Raw genomic sequence first — 24,063 nt, 5'->3', positions numbered from 1 at the left:
GGGTACCTATATACATGTATGGTGGAATTGTAGTCTTATCAAAGAATTTTGGGAATTAATATATAAAGAATTAAAAAGAATCTTGAAGTATTCGTTTAAAAAACAACCAGAAATTTTCTTATTAGGAATGCTAAGGGACGATATAAAACCCAAGAATAGATGCATAGTGAGCTATATGATGGCCTCAGCAAGGCTATTAATAGCAAGAGCATGGAAATCACAAGAGGTCCCGAATAAGGAAGATTGGTTACAAAAACTATTATTATATAATAATTTCACAAAATATCATGAGGCAATAAAGGAAACGAGATCGGAAGAAAATTTTTCACAGACCTAAAACTTATCCAAGAACAATGAAAAGGGACTTACTTGATTAACTTCTACTCCTGCTCTTCACACTAACGGGGGTCTTGAAACACTGAAGTAATACTATGAATACCATAGTATTATACATCATTCATTATCTACCTACCAGTGGGTGTTTCAATCAGTGCCCTTTCTGAAGCACGGCGTTCAACATTTTGCATATTGTTCATAGTTTCCATTAGATCTAGAGTCAGGAGTCTTGTTTCCTCAGTGAGCTGCTGTAGTTTATGTTCTACAAAATGATAATGTATGCTGAAAAAACTACACAAAATACTACTATGCAATACGTGTATTAACTGGGTATTTTAAAAATATATATTTACATTTATAATGCTAGTTGCTCAAATTCCATCATACATCTTATCTCAGTAATCAGAACAGCAGCCTTCTAAGACTCATCAGTATGATTAAGCCATATTAGCATTGAATTTAAGCTCAATTATATTGAAATGACCTGAAATCCAAAGTAGATATGTTTTAAAAGTATACCTAACAACATGAAATATTACAGCAAACATACCACTGATACTGCCTGGTTCGGTAGCTGCAAGTGTCTGAGCTTCCTGTAGCTCTTTCAAATTGGATTCCAAGTTGGCCTGTAAACGCTGTTTCTTAACAGCTAATTCAAATAATTCTTTTTCTGTGAACAGAAATGTTTTTGAGTTATATCTTCAAAAACAATTCCAAGTGTCCTTATTGGTCACAAAGTCACACAATAAAAATATACTCAAAATCTTAACTATGTCAAAGAAATGAAAAAAACTTTCCACCTGTAATTGCAGATTTTAAGGGGGAAAGGCTAAAGGAAATGATTGTGAAAGGTAGCAAAGCAACTTCATGTGAACTTAAGCCTGTGAAAATGTCTATATTGACAGACGTATGCTCTAGAGCAGGCATGTCAAACCTGCGGCCCTCCAGATGTTTTGGACTACAATTCCCATCTTCCCCAACCACTGGTCCTGCTAGCTAGGGATCATGGGAGTTGTAGGCCAAAACATCTGGAGGGCTGCAGGTTTGACATGCCTGCTCTAGAGCATAGACCTGCAAATATGCCTCCATCACCTCACTCCTAAAACACACAAGAGAACTGCCAGTCATGGTACTAGGTGAATTCTGATCCTCTCATATCTGTTCACTGGTAATGCTAAGCCAAATTACACTTCAGTAGGAACAAGCAAGCCTGTTGGTTCACATTCAGAAAATGGCAGCCACTTTGGTGCTCCCCTGGTCCTCTTCCTGCTATGCTGCCAGGAGCTAAACCATGGTTTGGTTTAATGTTCTGTGCAAATCTGAGCTCACGGTTTGTTTCACTTTAGACCAGAGGCGTCCTTCCCATTGGGCTGACTGGCGCAATGCGCCACAGTGCCCACCCAGCAGGGGTGCCCAGCAGCGGGTCTGCCGCCCTCCTCCGACTCGGGAGTCTCCTCAGGTCTCCTCGGAGGCGCCACGCTGAAAGCCCCACGGAGCAGCGTCTGGCGCTGGCCACAGGCAGGGAGAGGACGGGAAGGAGGCAGGCGAGCAAACAAGTGGAGGAGGGAGGGAAGGAAGGAAGGAGAGAAGCAAAATCCTTCCCTCCTTCCTCCACTTGTTTGATCGCCTGCCTCCTTCCCGTCCTCTCCCTGCCTGTGGCCAGCGCCAGACGCTGCTCTTTGGGGCTTTCGGCGTGGCGCCTCCTCCGAGGAGACCCAATAAGACTCCCAAGTCAGCGGAGGGCAGCGGACCTGCTGCTGGGCACCCCTGCTCCCTCAACTCAGGACCCGGGGCACCCGAGAGAGAGCCACGGGGGGAAAGGTCTGCTTGCAAGATGCTGCTGAAGAAGTGGATGTGGTGGGAGCCAGCGATGGTGAGGGTGCACTGGGACTCAACACTGATCATAAGAGCCGGGAGCAGATAATACATGACCTGATTGGCTACAAACCCCAGCCCAAACCAAACAACCGCTCATCTCAGTTTGGGAACTTTGAGTTCTAGAGCCCAAAGGGTGGACAGTGGCAGTGCCTGGTACCTGTGAGCTTTGGAAGAAAGCAGGAATTTGTTTCATGAGCCCAACAAACTCTGTTTAGAAATAGCAGATAGCAAATAGCTTCTCTCCTCTAGAAATGGAATTCCTCCATCAAGCATAGCAAGTCTTGCTTTCCCTGCAAAGATGGGATCTCTGCCTTACTTGATGGTTTATTTTGTGCAACCTAGCTAGGCTGTCGTGCTTAATAAAATATTTGTTTTTAACTTTGCATGCTTCATTGTATAAACATAGATGGACATTTTTACTTGTGAAAAAGACCTTGAGCCTTGCAGACGGGTGCAGCAACAGAAGTGAAATTGAGCATTTCTTATTTTTTACTTTGAGGTGGTTGTAGAGTGGGTTTATTACAACTGAGAGACCCTAGATTATTAGTGGAAGAGCACAGGCTGGATATGCAGAAGGTCCCAGGCTGAACTGCTGACATCTCCAGTTAAAAATGCTTCTGAGTTGCCAGCCTGGGAAATGACAATTTTCTGCCTGTATCACTGGAGTAGACAAGGGGTGCGGAAACTGTGGCCCTCCAGACGGTGCTGAATCATAGTTCTCATCCTCCTGACCACTGAAATAGGCTGACTGAGGTTGATAGGAATTAGAAGTTCACCATTGTCTGGTGGACAGCGGCAGAATTTCACCTGCTTTAGAGTAGACTGCACTGAGTTAGGTGGACAAAAAGTCTGACTTCGAAGCAAAATGGATTTGGGGGGCAACCACACTATATTCCTCATCTTTCTCACACAAAGATGGAGTTGACCACGGTTATGATCAATATGCTTTTATTTATTGATTGGGGGGGGGGTTGAAACAAGGTACCAAGATCTACTTGTTAGAGATGCTCCAATGGTGCAGGAGATGTTACTTAGTGTTGAGGATCTCTCCCCTCCCCTTTTTGTCTTGGGAAGAAAGCATTATCTCTAAAGCTGCTGCATACTGACAAATTAATCTTCCTGCAAAACAGTATGCCACAAGAGGCTGCCTTATAAGTCCATGGATTGCAATAAAACATCTGCTCCTGCCTAAAAAAACCCCAAAAAAACTCAGGACCCAAACCCTGGAACCCACAGGGTTAAAAAAAAGTTATCCCCTGTGTGTTCCTGATTTTGCTTTGTCCCATTTGTCTGTTCTATGAAAGCCTCTATTCCCTGGTCTGCTGCTGAGTGTGGGGAGGGCTGCATACTGTTGGGTGAGCGTATTTTATTCAATCCCCCACTCCCCAATAGCTCAACAACTATGTGCTCTTTCCCCTAAGAGAAGCTTAAAAACTCTTGCTAATCCCTGCCATAAATAGCTCAACAACTGTTGGCCCTCCACCCTAAAAAAAAGTTGAAAAACTCTGTCCAATCCTCCCCCAAAAAGGCTCAACAACTCTGGGCAATCGCTTCCAACTGGGTAGATCACTGCCCTAGAATTATAGTATTGTAGAATTGGAAGGGACCCTGTTGAATATCACCTTTTTACATTTGCTCTCAGCTCTCATTTGCCCTCCTCCTCCTATGTAAGTTTACATATCTCACCCACCCACCCACACAGAGAGAGAGTTGCCTCGGATGCTAGTCCTGCTCAGAGTAGACTCATTGAAATGAATCAAAAATCCAAACATTAATTTCAAAGAATCTGCTCTAAGTGGGATTTAGTTGGATGGAGCCTGTTATTATGACCACAGTACCTTACCCAAAAATATCTGCACAAACCAGTTTACCTGAGTGCATTATAGAATCATAGAATTAGAAGAGACCACGAGGGCCATTCAGTCCAAACCCCTGCCAAGCAGGGTTTGGGGACTCATTTATTTATAACTGCATGATGCTTTTGAATTATGGTGCTGGAGGAAACTTATGGTGCTGGAGAGTCCCATGGACTGCAAGATCGAACCTATCCATTCTGAAGGAAATCAGCCCTGTGTGCTCACTGGAAGGACAGATCGTGAAGCTGAGGCTCCAATGAATGAAATCTTTATTACGGCCAAAGGCCCACAATATAATATTATGCAACACAATGTACAAAAACACTGGGCAAGACAGGGTAAAATAAAGCAAGAGTAAATAAAGTTTAAAAAGGACTTAAAAATTCAATACATATAAACAGATATAATTTGCAAGAATTCCTTGGCTAAAATAGATGGAACAGTACGTTTGTTTCGACAAGTTTCCGCTATAAATCGGGTAATAGAACAGATTTTCAGTAATCATGAAGTAAACCATTTTTCCTTTTGTATGAGAGAACTGTAACCAAATATCTTGCTACTGGCAGTGTTCTGCTAGGGTCGCTGTCTTGTAGCAGATATGTTAACTGAGACTCCAAGTTCTCAGTCAAACTTTCTGTTATTAAGGGAAGTAAAAATCTGGTCCGGGAGTCCGCGTGCAAGGGACAACAGAATAATATATGATGGAGAGATTCTATAGTTTTGTTGTCACATGCACATAATGCTGAAATTTGTCCTTTAGTAAACCTATTGCCCATAACGTTGGATGGAAAAACGTTAAATCTTGCTTTAGTAAAAGCAAATCTGTGGGCCGCAACAGTTAAAGATGACAAATAAGATGGAATCTGCGGTGTAAGCCGTATACCAAGATTCAGCGGTGAGCATGTACCACTTCCCATTATGACATTTTGTTGGAGATCAAACTCATCTAGTTTTTGCGTAAGTGTTCTTTTGGCTGAGGCAAGATCTAGTTTCAATAGGTCCGATGGAGACAGTCCATAGGACACGATTTTTGTATGTATCTTCTCTGCCCATGGGCTAGCGAATTCGTCTCGCCAGAGACATTGGATAAGATAGAGTTTTGAAAGTCTGTGTCGCAAGGACAACCAATAACAAAAAATACGCCTCCATAGGGCGTTTTCTAGAGAAGGGATTTTTAGTTCTAAACGAATGGCTGAATTGCTCACACACTGGGGCAGTTTTAACAGACGTCTCAGAAATTGATTTTGGACTATCTCCAAGGACATCAGGTTTACAGAGGCCCCCCATAACGGGGCAGCATAGGCCATTGTCGCGATCACTTTAGCATTATATACCTTTAAGGCTGATGGGACATGAAGAGCTCCGTCAGAAAAGAAAAAGCGCAACAGTGCGAACGAAAGAGCTTTGGCCTTATTTACGGTCTGAGGCTCCAATACTTTGGCCACCTCATGAGAAGAGAAGACTCCCTGATGTTGGGAAAGATTGAGGGCACTAGGAGAAGGGGACAACAGAGGACGAGATGGTTGGACAGTGTTCTCGAAGCTACGAACATGAGTTTGACCAAACTGCGGGAGGCAGTGCAAGACAGGAGTGCCTGGCGTGCTCTGGTCCATGGGGTCACAAAGAGTCGGACATGACTAAATGACTAAACAACAACAACAAATGGGACTAAATTGCATTATGTTGTAAGGACCTTTTATTAAATCTTAGAATTTTAAAGTTGGAAGGTACCCATGGGTCATCTAGTCCAACCTACTGTAATGCTTGGAACCTGGCATTGGGCTGCTAGAATGTACAGTGGTACCTCTACTTACGAATAACTCTACTTACGAATGTTTCTACTTACGAATGGAGCTCCGTCCGCCATCTTGGATGCGGTTTAGATAGGGTTTTTTCTACTTACGAATTTTTAGATAGGGTTGCTTCGACTTACGAATTTTTTCTCCCAATGCATTCCTATGGGATTTAACTTACAATTTTTTTCTACTTACGAATGTGCGTTCGGAACACATTAAATTCGTAAGTAGAGGTACCACTGTACTGTAAACTATCACATTTTCAAAATGTCTGATAGCCAAGTTCCACTACTTTTCACATGCTGGGAGTAGTGGCTCCCTCATATTGTACCGATTATGGAATTAAGACTTGAAAAGAAAGTACTAGCACAGTTTGTGTTGTGGATATGCTACTTCCATAGTTTACTTGACATGGTTCAGACTGACCAGTGCATTGTTTTCAGTGACAGTCTGTAGCAGTTGAAGCTGTGAAATGTGCTAGGGGCAAGCATTTTTGTTGTTGTGAATTCTACTGGTGTTAACAACGTTATCTGACCAATAGTATGCAAAATCTCTTAACTGGAATTTGAAGCATACTGTATGTGGTAATGAGATGAAAGCAAACTAACCGTGACTCCAATTGAGAAAATGTTTGATACACATTGACTTTTTTTGTGGGCTGATTTACATTTTCCACATTGAACAATGTTTTATGGCCAACAAATTTGATGGACAGATTTTTTAAAAGAGACACAAAAAATGAGCATTTTCTCGCAGATTTACAACTCCTGTCTGGGGAGGGGGGGGCGCTGGAGGGATCTTTGCACCACGGTGCCGGATATGCTTAAGACGGCCTTGCTTTAGACAAACCATAAACAGTAACCATGGTTTGTACTTGGCTTACTGCTCATGATTTACTGTTTATGGTTTGCTGCTCATGGTTTGTTTGGGGGAGTCAAACCACAAGACCAGATTCACACGTAATTGCAAAGCCAAACTATGGTTTAGATCTTGGTAGTGCAGAAGCGGGATTGGGAAAGCACCAAATATTTTCTAAATGAAAATGAAAAATGAAGGGAGGGAGGGAGGGAGACATTGCTACCAGAATAAGACTGATTCCACCTACCTCACGCTCCAGTCATAGGAGCCTTCATAGGGGAACAGCTTCCAGAGGAACTGTGAGGGGAGCGGGACTGTATTTGCCATTAGGGGGATGAATTGTTAATTGTTGATTTTTTTATTTTTTTTAAAGAAAAGTTATATTGTTTATTAGGCAATTCAACTATACAACTGTAATTAAAATGTTTGTTTTTATGTGAATCCCTTGGAGCACAGGTGTATTTGTGGAAAATGTGGTACATATATAAATTGAACGACTAAATATGAACCAATGTGTTTGCTCATTCACACCAAACCATGATTTAGCATTATGTGTGAACCAGACCACTATGTTAGAAATACTCTTTATGTTGGCGTATACAGCACTCTAATACAGATCAGGAGAGCAATACTGGTGCACATGTGTGTCTGATGTCACATGGTTGTAGGAGCCCGGCAAGGCCCAGCGCACCCTCTGAAAGGCCTGCCGGGGCCTGCCACAGTTGTGGCTGGACCCAACAGGGTCCACCCAGCTGCAGAATATTGATGGGGCCTGTCCCCATTTAAAATTTTGGCAGAGCCACAGCCGCACATAGATGGCACATCTGACTGGCATAGCGGTCCAGGACATTTGTGGCAGGAACATCACTCACTTGCTTTAGTTGTTGTATTTTTGTCAACATACATCAGGACAGGAGTACCCAGGGTGGTATAGTGGTGTGGTAAGGCAGTCACTGCTGTTTACTCTGATAGTGTGAGGATAGGACAAGGATATAGTAAGGTTGAAGTTGCATGATGTTCTGGTAGGAACATCAGATTGGCTCTGCCAATGCGTTTATAAAGCCACAGTCTGGTTATCATCCTGCCTATCCTGATACAGTGTTGCAGCAGCTGCCATTGTGCTGCCCACTCTTGATTAAATGTTTGGTGTTTTTCAAAAACTATACATCTTTTATTGTCTTCATACCATCAAGTTGTTCAAATTGAGCTCTTTATAAAGTGCAATACTGTTCCTTTTCTATATATAGCACTATAGCTAGTGCTATTTTTCTAGAACAAGTGGTGCCGGAATTCACCATGAACACCTCCCTTGTCCTCTTATAATGGCAATGGTGTGTACCTGAGAGGTGCCGGAACTGAGTTTTGATTAGTTCCAGCTGGGAAAAAGCCGTGACCAGTGTTACTTCAAGTTACGCAGTCATGATTGGGCTTGCAATACTGCAGCAATATGCATGCTAGGTGCATTTCAAAAACTATACGTATTTCATAAATTCTATACATACCAACAGGTGGTTCAAGTTGAAGTCCTTCTGAGGTACGACGCTGTGCTTTTTCTATATTTGAAACTGTTGCATTTAGGTCCGCAGTCAAATTTCTTCTTTGCTCAACAAGTTCCTGTAGTTTATGCTCTAAAAATAATTTCAGATAATTTCATACCCAATTTAATTATATTCTGAAATTACTAAAAACAACAACAGTGCAATTAGTATGTAATATTACACACAAATTTTAAATAGTAATATTTAATTTTATATGCTAGTTGAATGATCAAATTATGATATATTCATAATCACAGTGTGTCACTTCTAACTTTAAATTTTTAAAATATTTTATATGTTTTATAATATATATTTAAAATATAATAAATAAAATAATTTTTAAAGAAGGAGGTATAAGTCAAGCCATTCATAGTATGAAAAATCACAGAAAACCTACCATTAACACTGCTTGGTTCAGCAGCTGTAAGAGCTTGGGCTGCTTCTAGCTCTTTCTGGTTGGATTCCAACTTTTCCTGCAACAATTCCTTTTTTGCCAACAGTTCATACAATTCAATCTCTGCAAAAAGAAATGGTTTGCAATCATCTACAGTATTGAAAAGAGTTTAAAGTGATCATTCCTATCAGGTTTGATAAAATCCAAAAGGGTTGGATAACATGCAGAAGTATTCATAAATGATAATTTTATTTAAAAATTACCGGTACAAATGACTTCTTCATTTGTTAATGACTATTGCAAGACAGAGTGAAGGAGTTAAACAAAATTGATTTGGGACTATAGCAAAGTAACTTCAAGAGGTTTTAAATCTCTGAGAATCCACCATAATGATCTGTGACAGAAGTGTGAAAAGATGGGCCCCTTAGGAAGTCTGAAGGGAGCACAAAGTCCACCCTCTTTCTTTCAAGTCAATGTTTTATTACAGCAGCAGCAGAACGGAATCAGGATAGTTAATGTACATAGTGTATTTCACATACATATTTATCACTGAAATGAAGGAGAATGGGGAGAAAGTGAGCACTTCCTGGTAAATTATCTGCCAGAAGATAAAATTTGAGCAGACCTGAGGGTTTAGACCACCTCTGTCACACCTCTGTTTTAGTGAATTTATTAACTAATCATTAATACGGTGGACGCTCGGGTTGTGAACATGATCCGTGCAGGAGGCAGCACTTGAAGCAATATGAATACGGTGATACAAACTATGTAATATCCCTCATTAACTACCAGGGAGTTGTTTCAGCTGAGCCCCTTCTGAAGCACGGAGTTCAGCATTTTGCATATCATGTATAGTTTCATTTAGATCCGCAGTCAAGTGCCTTCTATGCTCAATGAGCTGCTGTAGTTTATGTTCTACAAAATAATTAAAGAACAACACATTACAAAATAATAATGTATGCTTTAAAAACTACACAAAATATTACTATGCAATTGGTACGCAGTATTAACTGGAAATGTTAAATATCAGCATTTGCATTTATAGTGCTAGCTACTCAAATTAAGTCATACACCTTATCTCAGTAATACCGTAAGAACAGCAGCTTTCAAAGACTCGTCAATATTAAACCATATTACATGGTAAGATGTATATGAAGAAACTGTTTCAGAGAGACTGAATTGTAACATCATTATTCTTAATAAGAAACCTATTCTGATAAGTATGGATAAATATGGTTTCTAAAACCTAGCTTTTGATTATGATTACACTTTTATTTTGAACTACAATACATACACATATATACACAATACATACACAAACAAGCAATTGCCCTTATTGACATGGTATTAGCATATGCGAGTCTTATAGGAAAAAACAATCCTCTAGTCACACAAAGCCCCATTAAAATTGAACATAATCTTAACTGTAAGAAATTACCTTAAATCCACATTTTAAATTTACATTTTAAAACTGTAGCTGATAACATGAGAAACCACAACAAACGTACCACTGATACTGCCTGGTTCAGTAACTGCAAGAGCCTGAGCTTCCTGTAGCTCTTTCCAATTGGATTCCAAGTCGGCCTGTAAAAGCTGCTTCTTAACAGCTAGTTCAAATAATTCTCTTTCTGTGAACAGAAATGTTTTTGACTCAAGCATCTATTCAAGCATCCTTATTTAGTTACAAAAGGTTGTAATACCGTACAAAGAAAGATTCTCAAAAGCTGCCTTATTTCATAAAAATGATAAATCAACTTTTTGATCATATGAATATTTATTGATCCTCTCCCCCCCCCCCAACCAAGGTAAAGGGACCCCTGACCATTAGGTCCAGTCGTGACCGACTGGGGTTGTGGCGCTGATCTCGTGTTATTGGCCGAGGGAGCTGGCGTACAACTTCCAGGTCATGTGGCAAGCATAACAAAGCCGCTTCTGGCGAGCCAGAGCAGCACACGGAAACGCCGTTTACCTTCCCGCTGTAGCGGTACCTATTTATCTACTTGCACTTTGATGTGCTTTCGAACTGCTAGGTTGGCAGGAGCAGGGACTGAGCAACGGGAGCTCACCCCATTGCGGGAATTTGAACCACCGACCTTCTGATCAGCAAGCCCTAGGCTCTTGGTTTAACTCGCAACGCCACCCGTGCCCCCCACCAAAGGGATTCCCTCAAATCCAGCATCAAATTGTAAGTCACATATGTTCTTGCCTTCTCCTCCACCACCACGTCAGTAAAGAAGCTAAAGCAGCAGTTGGTGGAAAGGCTGCAGTGCAGTGAAAGCTTCCTGAGCATGGAGGCGCTGCTTAGACCTCCTGATCAGCCTCTACACTGAGTGCAGCCGTGACTCATAGCTCCAAGAGAAAGGCTCATCTCAGATTTTGAGTGGGAATGGACCTCTTAATTATTGAGAGTGACGGGGAAATGTTCCTCATAAACAGCACCTGGTCTGGCTATTAGGAGCAAACATCTACCTTACCACTGGCAGTAGCCCTGAGAGCCCCACCATCTCCACCAATGCCTACTACCCAGGGACCCCAGCCAGTGCAGCATCAGGCTGAACTGGCTTAACCATGGGAACTATGTGTACAGGTGAGAGTCGGAAAATTAGAATATCGTTGAAAAGTGCATTTATTTCAGTAACGCAACTTAAAAGGTGAGACCAATATATGAGATACATGCATGACATGCAAAGCAAAATATGTCAAGCCTTAATTGTTGTAACTGTAATTATTTGTCATTAGGCAGGTCAATTATAAATGGAATGTAATTAATGAAATGTAATAGCGATGTTTATTTTTGTTTATTTTTGTATTATTGTAACTATTCCTTTTATTACTGTGGAATTTCCAAAAGAAAGCATTTATAAAAATAAAAAATAATAAGTTGCATTACTGAAATAAATGCACTTTTTGACGATATTCTAATTTTCTGAGTTTCACCTGTACTTTAATGAACTGAATAGAGTGAAAGAATGTGAGTCATGGGGGTGTGCAGAGTGTGTGTATGAACGTAACAGTGCTTAGCTTATATTTTTTTAGTTGCCCTTTTGATAATGTTATTATTGTTTTATAGATTATAAATGCCGTATAGATTTGTTAATCATATAATATGTATTTTGCTATAATTGTGAAGTTTAGCTTAATTTTTAGTTGTTTTATAGATTGTAATTGTTTCACTGATGATTTCTTAATTTTCTGCTGTAGTACAATCCATGCACGATGGAAAGGTGTCTCCTGATGATAGGGCTTGCAACATTGAAGCAGGTGCATTTCAAAAACTATTTATCTTTCATTCCATACATACCTGCAGGTGGTTCAAGTGCAGATCTTTGTGATGCACGGCGTTGTGCTTTTTTTATATTGTATACTGTTGCTTTTAGTTCTGCAGTCAGTTTTTTTCTTTGTTCAGCAAGCTCCTGTAGTTTATGCTCTAAAATTAATTTCACACTATATCAGACCAAACTTTGATATACATTCATGAAGTATCTAAAAGTGTATAATGGTTGCTTGCAAGTTTGATAAATCATAGCAAACCTACCACTGACACTGCCTGGTTCAGCAGCTGCAAGAGCCAGGGCTTCTTCTAGCTCTTTCTGGTTGGCTTCCAACATTTCCTGCAACATTTCCTTCTTCACTGATAAACCGTACAATTCCATTTCTGCAAAGAGAAATTTGGAATCATTTTTTGGAATCATTTTTTGAAAACAGTTTAAAAGACAATAAGTATTCATAAATGATATTTTTATTACAAAATTATAAATAACGTCTTCATATTCCCTGTGATTTGGGACTATGGCAAAGTAACTGTAAGAAGTTTAGCTTTCTGAGAATCCACTATGATCTATGACATACATCTGAAAAGATGGACCCCAAAGTCCAAGTTGAGCACAATTTGCTCCTCCGCTCCCCGCAGTTAATGCTTTGTTTAGTCCAGGAGCAACAGTCCCTATCTAGCATATCTCTGTCAGTAAGAAAGAGGAGGCTATGCACAAATCCCCTTGTATTCCTCACCCGAACTCTCCTTAAGCTTCAAAGTGGCTAACAATTCTTCCAGGAACAGTGGAAAGATGCTAAATTTATGTCTCATTGTATATCCACATTGATGACAGCGGCACAACTGTCTTGCAACAAAACAATTATTTGCCTACCAATAGGTGGTTCCTGCTGAATCCTATCTGCAGCACGACGTTCAGCTTTTTTAACATCATGTACTGTTTCCTTTAGATCTGCAATCAAGTGTTTTCTTTGCTCAGTGAGCAGCTGCAGTTTATGTTCTAAAAAATAATTACAGGCCAATTCATAATAAAGTAATAATATATGTTGAAAAAACTTCTCAAAATACAACTATGCAATTGATATGTTAATGCTATCTTGAAATAAAAAATTGCATTAATAATGCTAGTTGTTCAAATTACTTTATATACATTATCCCAGTATAGTAATCAGAAAGAATTGTAATTATCTAAAGCAATGGTACCCAACTTGGTGGTCAATGGATCCCAAGGGGTCTGCCTAAACCACTCAGGGGGTCCACAGACCCTTAACATAACAAAAACTACCATAGGGACATTGAAATTTTCAAAAGTAGGGGGTCCACGACTTGACTTTTATGGGGAAAGGGGGGTCCACAGTAGTTAGCTAATTGAGAGCCACTTATATAAATGATATTTTTCCATTGCTAATGGACATTGGATCTTAGACCGGGATCTTGCTCCTGCTTCTGGTCAAAGGCAGGAAAGATGAACTTAAGGAAATAGGTTGGCTCTCCCAGAATGCATTAGTTTGCATCCTCACCAAGTTCAAATAAGACCTACATTCACACATGCATTCATACGTACATCACAGAATATAAAGAAAACAACAACATTCTACTTCTACACTAATACAAACATGTAATACTACATTGAACAAATGTAAATAAATGTAAATCCACAACAACTGAAATGAATGTAAAAAATGATAGAAATATCCTTGAGCTAAGTATAATTCTTTCTCCCATTGGTAATGAAGGTCATTAGCCTGGGATGTACTACAACTATCAACAACCAGTGTGGGCCATCTAAATGGCTGCTTAAGATAGAAGAACTTGCCGTAGTACTTTCATTCTAAATGCAGCTTCTGCAGAAGCATACTTATCTTATAATGATTTACAAATGTGCTGGGAGATGTCCAGGTTGCTGCCTACCATTCATCAACTAATGGTGCACTCATTGCAAATGCTGCAGGTGTAGCTGCTACCCTTGTGGAATGTACTGTCACTTGTGGAATGTACTTGTAAACCTTAATAGTATGTGCTCTAATCCAACATGATAATCTTGTATTTATCATCTTCCTCCCTAAAGTTGTGAAAGGATACAAAAAGGCAACCTCCCTGAATTTATTTTGTTCTCTCTCTCTATACCTTTACTACCTGGCAGACAACTTAAGTATACCATGCTCTTTCTGACTGATTTGATGGCACAGGACAAAGGGTTAGCAAAATCAACTCCTCTTGTGTATGAAAGCATTAGATTACTGTGGGTAGATGTAAGTGCCACCAAAAACAACACTTTCAGAGAGACATCAGTGTACTTTCCTCGTTTCATCTTTCCCACATTTGGCCACACGGTGGAGCAAGATCCCAGTCTAATGATCTTCATTACCAATGGGAGTATTTATTAAAAAATATTTCTGAACTGTTTATTATTAAAAGTAATCGTGAAGCAATGTGAACAACATAAAAACATAAACATAAAACATCCAATAGAATAGCAATATAAAAACCTAAACCATAAAAGCAGCATTAACAAATACTGTACAAGGTACAGTGTCTAGCATTAATGATCCAGAAAAGTCCAAAAAAGAATGTTTTCAAGAATGCCTAGAACATGTAAGAGATGAAGCTGCCCATATAGTGAAGAACAGGATGTTCCAAATAAAAGGCAGAATGGCAGAAAATGCCTGTTTAGGGGTCATGGGCATAAAACAGTCTGCAGTCAGTATAAATATTTATTTCACTTGTTAGTTGTCTAACAAGAGGGCAGTCTGTATCATCAAAGTTAAAAACATCATCAAAATTTAACAAATCAATACATAAATGACTCAGGTCTGCAGTATTCAACAACCTCTCCCCCCACCCCACCCGTGAACCGACCCAGACCCTGCAATAATCATCTGAGGCACTTCTTGATTGTCCTATTCCACTAGGCGTCTGAAGGGCAGCTACATGATAACTTGTGGAATGCTCTCTCCAGGGAGGTTCGCCTTGCACCTTAGTTAAATAAATATCTTTATATGCCAGGCAAAAGCATTCCTCTTATCTACAGTCTTTTAAACTGTGGAGGGGGTTAATGTTTTTCTTTGTTATCATGTAATGTGGGGTGTATGGAGTGTTAGAGGAGGGGTAGCACCTCTGGTGGGAGACACGTTCTCCTTCTGAGGTAGTTTGTCCGCCTTTGGTCCCCCACCCTGCATTCAGTTCTCACTTGTGGCTTCTAGAATCTGTCGACATGAGACAGCGGCCATACCCTGTGAATGGATTCAACTGGCTGGCTAAACCAGGTGAGGGTGGCCAATGGGTCTCAAGTCCTCAGTGTGTTAGGGACTTCCCCTGCATGCAAAGACAGGCTCTGACAGATTGAGTGGGCAAGACCATCAGTGGGTCCAACAGTCCAGAATGCATGTGCTGTAGAGGGAAGTGAGGAGCAGGTGGGGACTGTGAAGCTGGGAAGGTACCCCCATCTACAAGAAGAAAATCTCTGATCCTAAACCTCAGCTGCTTTGTGGGATATCTTCAGAAGAAGAAAGGGCTAAGGAATAAACCCTACTCAAATCCGGAATAGAGTCCCTAAGATGGTTGGATGGCATCTTGTATGCTCCCTTCCAGAAACTCCTGCAGCCAAGTTGGTACCAAACATATTGCTCTGCTTTCATTTGGACCACAGTGAGGCCAAGAGGTGGGTCTTGTCATCATGGCAGCCCAGGATTTCCATACACATTGCCCAGGCTTGAGCCCTGGGAAGGTGTTATGTACTAAGCTTGGATCCTAGAACAATAGGCAAGTAGGATCCTAGAATGCAACAACTGATTGGCCTGCAGGAGAAGACCAATCAGGCTCCAGGAAGTAGTTAATCAGCATATTAGGCTGGTAGGATCGTAGAATGCAACTACTGATTGGTCTTTTCCTGCAGGCCAATCAGGCTCCAGGAGGGAAGCAGAATCAGCCAATCAGATGGGACTAATTGTGTAACGAATGTATATAAAAGCCTGAGGTTGGGGGGGGGATTTCTTTCACTGTTTTACAAGCTGCAATAAAGAGCATGAAGTCACTACAGGACTCAGAGTATATTTCAGGAGGTCACTTTGGTGCTGCTAATGCAGCAGTCTGACTTTGCCCCTGGAGGCACACTCCAATGTCTCCTGAGACAGACAATGCCACCAATGTTATGTATTTTTGTGTTTTTATATTGAAAACAACCCTGTGATCCTAGGATGAAGGGTAGTATAGAAATGTAATAAAATAAAACATAAAAACAGCACCAGCCTTGGTGGAAAACTGAACTCTGGCATCACTATTCTAAGGACAGATATGGCTCCTAAGGTTTTTCAGATTATTTGAGTGCTTTTCAGCTGTAGTGCACTTACATAAAAATAAGCATTAGTCCTTTTTTTTCAAACTGTGCAGCATTTTAAACCTGTGTAGGTCTTAATGCAAAAATAATCTACAGCCATTCAATGGATGCTTAGCGTTGAACATAAGGTTTTCAGTTTAGCTTGATGTCAAAACTTTAGTTGGCAAAATGAAGAATCATAGCAAACCTACCACTGATACTGCCTGGTTCAGCAGCTGCAAGGGCTTGGGCTTCTTCCAACTCTTTCTGGTTCAATTCCAATTTTTCCTTTAACACTTCCTTCTTCATCAATAGTTGTTGCAATTCCATATCTGCAGAAAAAAATGGCTTGGAATCATCTCTTGATAACAAATAATACCCTTAATCTTAGGGATGTGGTTATTGAGTCTTATGTTGGGCAAAAGATTTTTGCATTGCAGGGGGTTGGATTAGTTCCTTGCAACTTTACAATTCTATGAGTCTGTGATTCTTATCAGGTTTGATAAAACCCAAAAGTGTTGGATAAAGTAGCACAAATGCCTTAACAAAAAAATCTAATATCCTAGATGTTTGTGACATTTGCAATAAGATCAGAATGAATCCTCTCCAGCCCCAGCCCAACACATGGCCAAAGCCTTAGGGAGAAAGTTTCCATAGCTGCAAATGGGAGTTGCCCATTTGCAAGGGATAGCGGGGTTATCCCAAGCAAGCCAGAAAGGGTACAGACATATCTTTCCTCCTCACATACTGTACTGCATTTCCAATACGAACAGCTGTCTCCCAGACTGTAAGAAAATAACAAGTTGGTTGCATGCTACATTTCTAGCAGGTTTCTGCTTTCATCCTCCATTTCCACTCACCAGGAGGTTTTCCAGCTAGAGCTCTTTCTGAAACACGATCCTTTGCTTCTTCTATATCACGTACTGTTTCCTCTAGTTCTTTAGACAAGAGTTCTTTTTGCTCAGCTAGCTCCTGTAGTTTAGTCTCTGCAAAATAATTTCACACCAGGCGATAACAAAATAACTTGCTACACGCTGAAATAACTTGCTATACACATTAGTGCAAATTCCTTTATTACCTGGAAACTTTAAATGTGTACTGTACAGTATGTGCATTTATATTACTATTTGCACTTTACTTCCTACAAACCCTGACTTTCAGGCTGAGTAAATTTTCTTTTAATATGTTTTTGTTTTTTAAAAGGGCCCTTACTAACATGACATAATATATTATACCTTTAAAGGAACAATCCTCTGCAGTGGGAAGTTTTTTTTTGGGGGGGGGGTTCAGACTGAGAGCTGCATTCCTTTCTGGTAAACCTTCCAGAGACCACAGGTCATTGGTGGGCAGGCCCAGTGGCAAAAGTGGGCAGAACAACAAATAAGAATACAGTGGGCCAGACTAGTTTCGACACCGACACACACACACACACACACACACACACACACACACACTCCTCCAACTAGGCAAGCAAGAAGCATTATCAGAGAGTTCAAGGACAAATTCAAGTCATGCAAAACCCTATAGATAACAACATGAGAAATCACATCATACATACCACTGATACTGCCTGGCTCAGCAACTGCAAGAGCCTGAGCTTCTAGTAGCGCCTTCTGATTGGATTCCAACTTTTGCTGTAACTCTTGCTTCTTTTCGGACAGCTCATATAATTCCCTTTCTGCAGAAATATTATACATATATTTGCTTACATAAAATAAAAGAACTTAAAAATGGAATTATTTCACAGAAATAACAAACTCTTTATCTGTCATTGCAGATCTTATAAAAAGGCAAAGGAGCATAATGAAATCCTTGTGGGAATGTGGCAAAGTAACCTCAACATGGCATAAGTCCCTGACAGTATCACACAGATCAAGTATGATTTAGGTTAGCCTTGCCCAACATGGTGCCCTCCAGATGTTTGGAGTCACAACTCTCATTAACCCCAAGCCAGCATGACCTATGGCCAGGATGATGGAAATTGTAGTCAAACATTTGGAGGGCCACAAGTTCCCCATCAGTGCTCTAAATTACAACAGTAAAAATGTGCCAATTCCCTATTCTCCCAGTTGTTGAAAACAGGAGGCTATGTATAAATTCTCTTGTACTGATCATCAGTGCTGCTGAGTCAGCTAAAAGTTATCATTTTTCTTCCTTTTCAAGCCAAAAGAAGAGATGGCACAGTTAGGCAGTAGTTGTCAGTGGACAGGATGAGACTATGCTGCTTACCTGGCTCTCCAATGCCCAAATGGCTGCTGATTGTGGAGAGGCATAGGGGAGTGGAGAATTCAGTGTGGCTGCACCAGTAGAAGCAGCAGATTGATCCTGCTGCTGCACTTGGACCACACCAACCTTCTCACCAGCACTGGCATAAGGAAGCCTGGTAAGCAGAACACTTTTGCACTGCTGACTGCTACTGTTTTTAGGTGAACCCTCTCATTATGATTAAGTTCAGAAAGTACTGATCCACCATGCTAAAACTTTTCTGCACACCATTTTTCTTTCATATTTATTAGTTCTATTTTTATACATACTGTCAAAAGAGCTCATGAGAGATTGCCAGAACCATCTGCTGAAGCTGAAGCTCCTCACTTCTCTGGTAGCACTAGCAGCAGCACTAGCAGCAGCAGCACTAGCAGCAACAGCGGAAGCACCCACTCAGGCACCCAATCAGTGGGGTTCTACCACCCACCCAAGACAGTTTTTTAGTCTGTCTCACGGGTGGGTTGACACTGGAAAAGGGGGTTGTCCCAAGCAAGCTGGAGAGGGAAGAAACATCTCTTCTCTCCTCATATACCTGAGGAGGCCTTCCCAATAAGAACCGCTGTCACTTCCACCCCCTTTTCTGCTTTGGCCCCCAGTCCCTACTCACCAAGAGATTTTCCAGCTGGAGTTGCTCTTTCTGAAACACGATGCTTTACTTTTGCCATATCATTTACTGTTTCCTTTAGTTCTTTAGTCAAGAGTTCATTTTGCTTAGCTAGCTCCTGTAGTTTAGTTTCTGCAAAACAATTTTATACCAGTCAATAAAAAAACAAATATATGCTGAAATAACTGTGCTACATACAGTAGTGCAATTTCCATTATTACCTAGAAACTTTAAATGTGTAATGTACATAGCTGCCAAGTTATCCCTTTTTTAAAGGGATTTTCCCTTATGCTGAATAGGCTTCCTCGCGAGAAAAGGGAAAACTTGGCAGCTATGGTACTGTATGTGCATTGATAATAGTAGCTACCTGTACTTCCTACAAACCCTGACTTTCAGGATGATTAACGATTTTTTAAAAATATAATATCTTTGCTTTTGGGGTTTTTTTTAAAGACCCTTATTAACATGACAACATATTATACCACTGAAGTAACAATCCTCCACAGTAAGAAGGGAAGCAAAGCTTTTCCGGACAGAGAACTGGATTCCTTTCTGGTCAACCTTCCAGAAGCCACAGGCCATTGGTAGACAGGCCCAGTGGCAAAAATGGATGGAACAACAAATGAGCACAGAAGGCTAATTTCTACTAACACACATTCACCCTATCCTCCACCTACCGTGTTTCTCATATTTTAAGACATGTCTTATATTTTTTTACTCAAGAAAATAAGCCTATGGCTTATTTTCGGGGGTGTCTTATTTTTTGGCGAGCCCCGACTGAGCGGGAACCAGGAAAGGCAGCAGCCCGCCGCCGGCTTGGAGCTCGGCAACGTGCGCGCTGCTGCCTTTGCCGGCTCGAGCTCCAAGCCGGCGGTGGGCTGCTGCTTCGCGGCTTCTCCTCCTCCTCCTTCTCCTCACTGCCGCCTTTTTCGGGCTCTGGCTCCTTCTTCCCCACAGGCTCCTCCGCGGAAGGCCCGTCCGGCAGCTCGGCCTCTGAGTCGCCGCTGCTGCTGCCGCCTCTTTCTCCTTCTCCTCCTCCGGGCCCCTCGTCCTGGGCGGGAAGAGCGGCGGCAGGAGTATCAGCGGCCGCCGGGCTCTCCTGGGTCTCCTGCATGGGGGGCTGCACGGCCTTCTCGCTCGCCTCACACGCGCGGCGCACAAACAGGCAAGGCGGCGCGCTGGGCCGAAAAGGGGGAGGGAGGGGGAGGGAGAGCGCAGGCGCGCGCGCAGGGGAGGCTCCCTCTCACCGGGCCATGTGCGCGGGAGCGGACCCGGCGGCGAGTCTCGCAAGAGGAGGCAGGGACCAACTCGGCACAGGAGGGGGGAGGAACGGATTCCAAAAGCGGTGTCTTACTGGGTTGTATATGTTAATCTCCTATGTTAATGGGCTAGGACAGGGTTTGCTATACGTTAACGCCCAGTTAGGCTTTCCCCTAGGAATTAGGCGTTTCGGTCTTGAGGTAAAGCTCGCTTCACATCCCACCCCCTCGTTAGAACAATCCTGGTGATTAAGTCCAACATGGCGGCTCGAGGCCCCCGCATTAAGCCCGCCCTTAGGTGGGGTCGGATGGACCATCCCAGAAGGAGGGTGGAAGTGAAAGTAGTGTCGTGAGTAGTGGCATCGTCATTGCGTCCTTTCACTTGTGGCAGTATTGTCGAAATTGAGCGGGAAAGCAGCAGCCCGCCGCCGGCTTGGAGCTCGGCAAAGCGCGCACTGCTGCTTTTGCCGGCTTCCACTCCGTTGGAGCTCGGCAAAGCGCACGCTGCTGCCTTTGCCAGCTCCCGCTCAGTCGGGGCTCGGCAAAGCGTGCGCTGCTGCCCTTGCCGGGTCCTGCTCATGTCTTATTTTTGGGGTATGCCTTATATTTCGCCAGGTCTTGAAAATCCTGCCATGCCTTATTTTTTAGGGATGCCTTAAAATATGAGAAACATGGTAGACAAGCAGGAAGCATTACCAAAGAGTTAAAGGACAAATTACAATCAGGCAAAATCCTCAAGGAAGCTTATCCTATGACGTCCCATTTGTGCAAGGACTTGGGCTTCCCCCAGGCAATCACTTTAAATCTGTAGTGGGGTCTGCCCCAACTTTCCAAAGCAGCTTTTGTGGTGGTGCATACCAAGGTGAGGGGGTAGGGGTGTCCACTGCACAACTGGAGGGTTTCACTGAATGGGATGACGTCATTGGTACAACTCATAGTACTTGCACACTTCTACCTGGTGCGCAAAATACCTATGTACATCAAAATCCAAAAAGGGGGGGGATTTGTTTTATGGATTCTGAGACTCAAAAATGTTTAAACTATTCTATTCACACAGCTGCTTGCTTTCTGTATTTTAAATAAGCAGTCTTTTTACCTTGAGTTACAAATGTGTTACTTCCTCAGGAAATTTATTGAAGGGATTTTGATTCCCTACAATGATACTGGACGGCATTTTAAATGTTGTTTCCGCCATTTAGAACCTATTTCTCCCTACCCTGATACTTTTTCATGTTTCCATTGTACACTAGCTTCAGAATATAAACTCTACAGGGGAAGAATTTAACCAAAAACAATAAGAAACTTTCCGCATGAAGTCCATTTTCCTAATTAACCATTGGATAAATTATATTCTACTAACAGTTAATGCTATAGATAACAGCATGAGAAATCACATCACACATACCACTGATACTGCCTGGCTCGGCAACTGCAAGAGCCTGGGCTTCTAGTAGCTCCTTCTGATTAGATTCCAACTTTTGCTGTAACTCTTGCTTCTTTGCAGACAGCTCATATAATTCCCTTTCTGAAAATGAATGAATGAATTAATATTTTCAAAACAAATTCTAAACTCAGAATTGCTCACATTTAAAAAGGTTATTTTAAAAATGGAATTATTTCACAGAAATCACAAACTCTTTATCTGTCATTGCAGATTTTATAAAAGGGCAAAATAGCCAAATGAAACCCTTTGGGAATGTGGCAAAGTAACCTCAAGTAACAAGGGACACGGGTGGCGCTGTGGGTTAAACCACTGAGCCTAGGGCTTGCCGATCAGAAGGTTGGCGGTTCGAATCCCCGCAACGGGGTGAGCTCCCGTTGCTCGGTCCCAGCTCCTGCCAACCTAGCAGTTTGAAAGCATGTCAAAGTGCAAGTAGATAAATAGGTACCGCTCCGGCAGGAAGGTAAATGGCGTTTCTGTGTGCTGCTCTGGTTCACCAGAAGCGGCTTTGTCATGCTGGCCACATGACCTGGAAGCTGTACGCCGGCTCCCTCAGCCTATAGAGCAAGATGAGCGCCGCAACCCCACAGTCAGTCACGACTGAACCTAATGGTCAGGGGTCCCTTTACCTTTAAACTCAATATGGCATTACTTACGGCCAGGATGATGGAAAGTGTAGTCAAACAACATTTGCAGGGCCTCATGTTTCCTGTGACTGCTCTAAATTACCACAGCAAAAAATGTGCTGATTCCCTGTCCTCCCAGTTGTTGAAGGCTATAAATTGTCATACTATGGGCAGGAGTCGGGCTCTGGGGCCTGTAGTGCTTTGCAGGACTGGGGCCTACCTCAGCTTGTGCTGGAGAAGCAAGGAGTGGCCACTCAGGTGAAGACCTCAGCTTGTGCTGGAGAGGCAAGGAGTGGTTGCTCAGGTGAGGCCACTTGATACCTCACTGCACCTGGTGACAGGAGCTGGGAGGGATAAAAGCTCAGCATTTCCCTTCAGCTCTTTACCACAGCAACGCTATCCCTGCCTGGTTGCCTCTGGGCTCTTGCTCCTTGTTCCTTGGACCCTTGCCTTGCTGCCGCCTTGCTCCGCGGACCCTCGCCTTGCCAACACCTTGATCCTCAACCCTTGGACTTTCGCCTTGCAGACGCCTTGCTCCTTGACTCCCAGACCTTCATCTCTGCCTAGCTCCTTGACTCTGCCTTTGCCTGCTGCTGGACCCTCAACCCTGCACCTGTTCCTGCTTCTACACCACCATCTTGCCTCTGGTCCTGACGTCCTTAGCCAGGGCTTCAACCGCCCGCCGACCGGACAGTGACATAAATCATCTTGCACTGATCATCAGGGCTTGAGGGTCAGTCTAATTATCATTTTTCTTCCTTTTCATCCCCAAAGAAGAGTTGGTACTGCTAGGTAGTAGTAGTAGTCAGTGTGGCAGAGTGGCAGAGTGGGGCTGTGCTGTTTGCCTGGATTCCCTATGCCAGGATTGCAAGTAGAAGCAGCAATTGGCTCTGATACTGCACTTGCATTGCATCAACCTTCCCACCATCACTCTCTCACTAGCACTGGTATTCAGATTAAGTTCACAAAGTATTGACCCACCATGCTAAAACATCTCTGCCACACGTTTTGTTCTCTCATTTGTTCAGTTTTGTCTGGCAACAATACATCTCAAGCCAGTTAACAACACTTAAAATCCCCCCCCCCAAAAAAAACCCAACAACAACAACACTTAAAATCCCCTATTGTTGCACATTAAATTATAGTATCAATTTATGGATTAAGCTTGGATTTCTTAGCATTCCTGATCCCCACCTATGACCTCCATAGTTCTCAACTGGAACTACGTCTAAGAATGATAAAACACATCATCTCCTTTTGATAGTCTTAGTAATGAAAGTGATAATAGGGTTTGTAATATGGACATTATGTGTTTTTGTAAAACAAGGTACAGTAATTTCATTTTATACTTACCAGCAATAAATGCAAATCCTTCTGAGACACTATCCTGTGCTTCTTGCATCTCATGCACAGTTGAATCTAGTTCTGCAGTTAAGCATCTTCTTTGTTCAACTAGCTCTTGCAGCTTATGATCTACAAAGATATATTACATCAGTTTGTAACAGAATATTAATATACTGTTAAATTGCATTATTTTAAATAACATCAAGCTTTTAAAAATAATCCCCATTATGTGCTCAAAGCTTCAGTTGAGGGAGTTCTACAAATATTATTTGTGGTCTTTTT

The 24,063-nt window shown here is 42.0% G+C and overlaps 1 protein-coding gene across 1 annotated transcript in view; it reads right to left on the bottom strand.

Annotated features, from left to right (window-relative positions):
- CCDC7 (coiled-coil domain containing 7) overlaps positions 1 to 24,063 on the bottom strand; it is a 168,184-nt gene that overhangs the window by 55,374 nt on the left and 88,747 nt on the right. The window contains exons 28-34 of the mRNA XM_060281028.1: positions 23,787 to 23,910; positions 21,776 to 21,891; positions 17,103 to 17,228; positions 12,192 to 12,311; positions 11,958 to 12,083; positions 10,165 to 10,284; positions 473 to 598 (exon numbers count right to left, since the gene is read on the bottom strand). Coding sequence (XP_060137011.1) covers positions 473 to 598; positions 10,165 to 10,284; positions 11,958 to 12,083; positions 12,192 to 12,311; positions 17,103 to 17,228; positions 21,776 to 21,891; positions 23,787 to 23,910 — 858 coding nt within the window. The remainder of the gene's footprint in view (positions 1 to 472; positions 599 to 10,164; positions 10,285 to 11,957; positions 12,084 to 12,191; positions 12,312 to 17,102; positions 17,229 to 21,775; positions 21,892 to 23,786; positions 23,911 to 24,063) is intronic.

Source organism: Zootoca vivipara, chromosome 12 (assembly GCF_963506605.1).
Source record: "Zootoca vivipara chromosome 12, rZooViv1.1, whole genome shotgun sequence".
Lineage (NCBI taxonomy): Eukaryota > Metazoa > Chordata > Lepidosauria > Squamata > Lacertidae > Zootoca > Zootoca vivipara.
The sequence above is the reverse complement of the archived record's forward strand: the minus strand, read 5'-3'. Positions and strand labels throughout refer to the sequence as shown.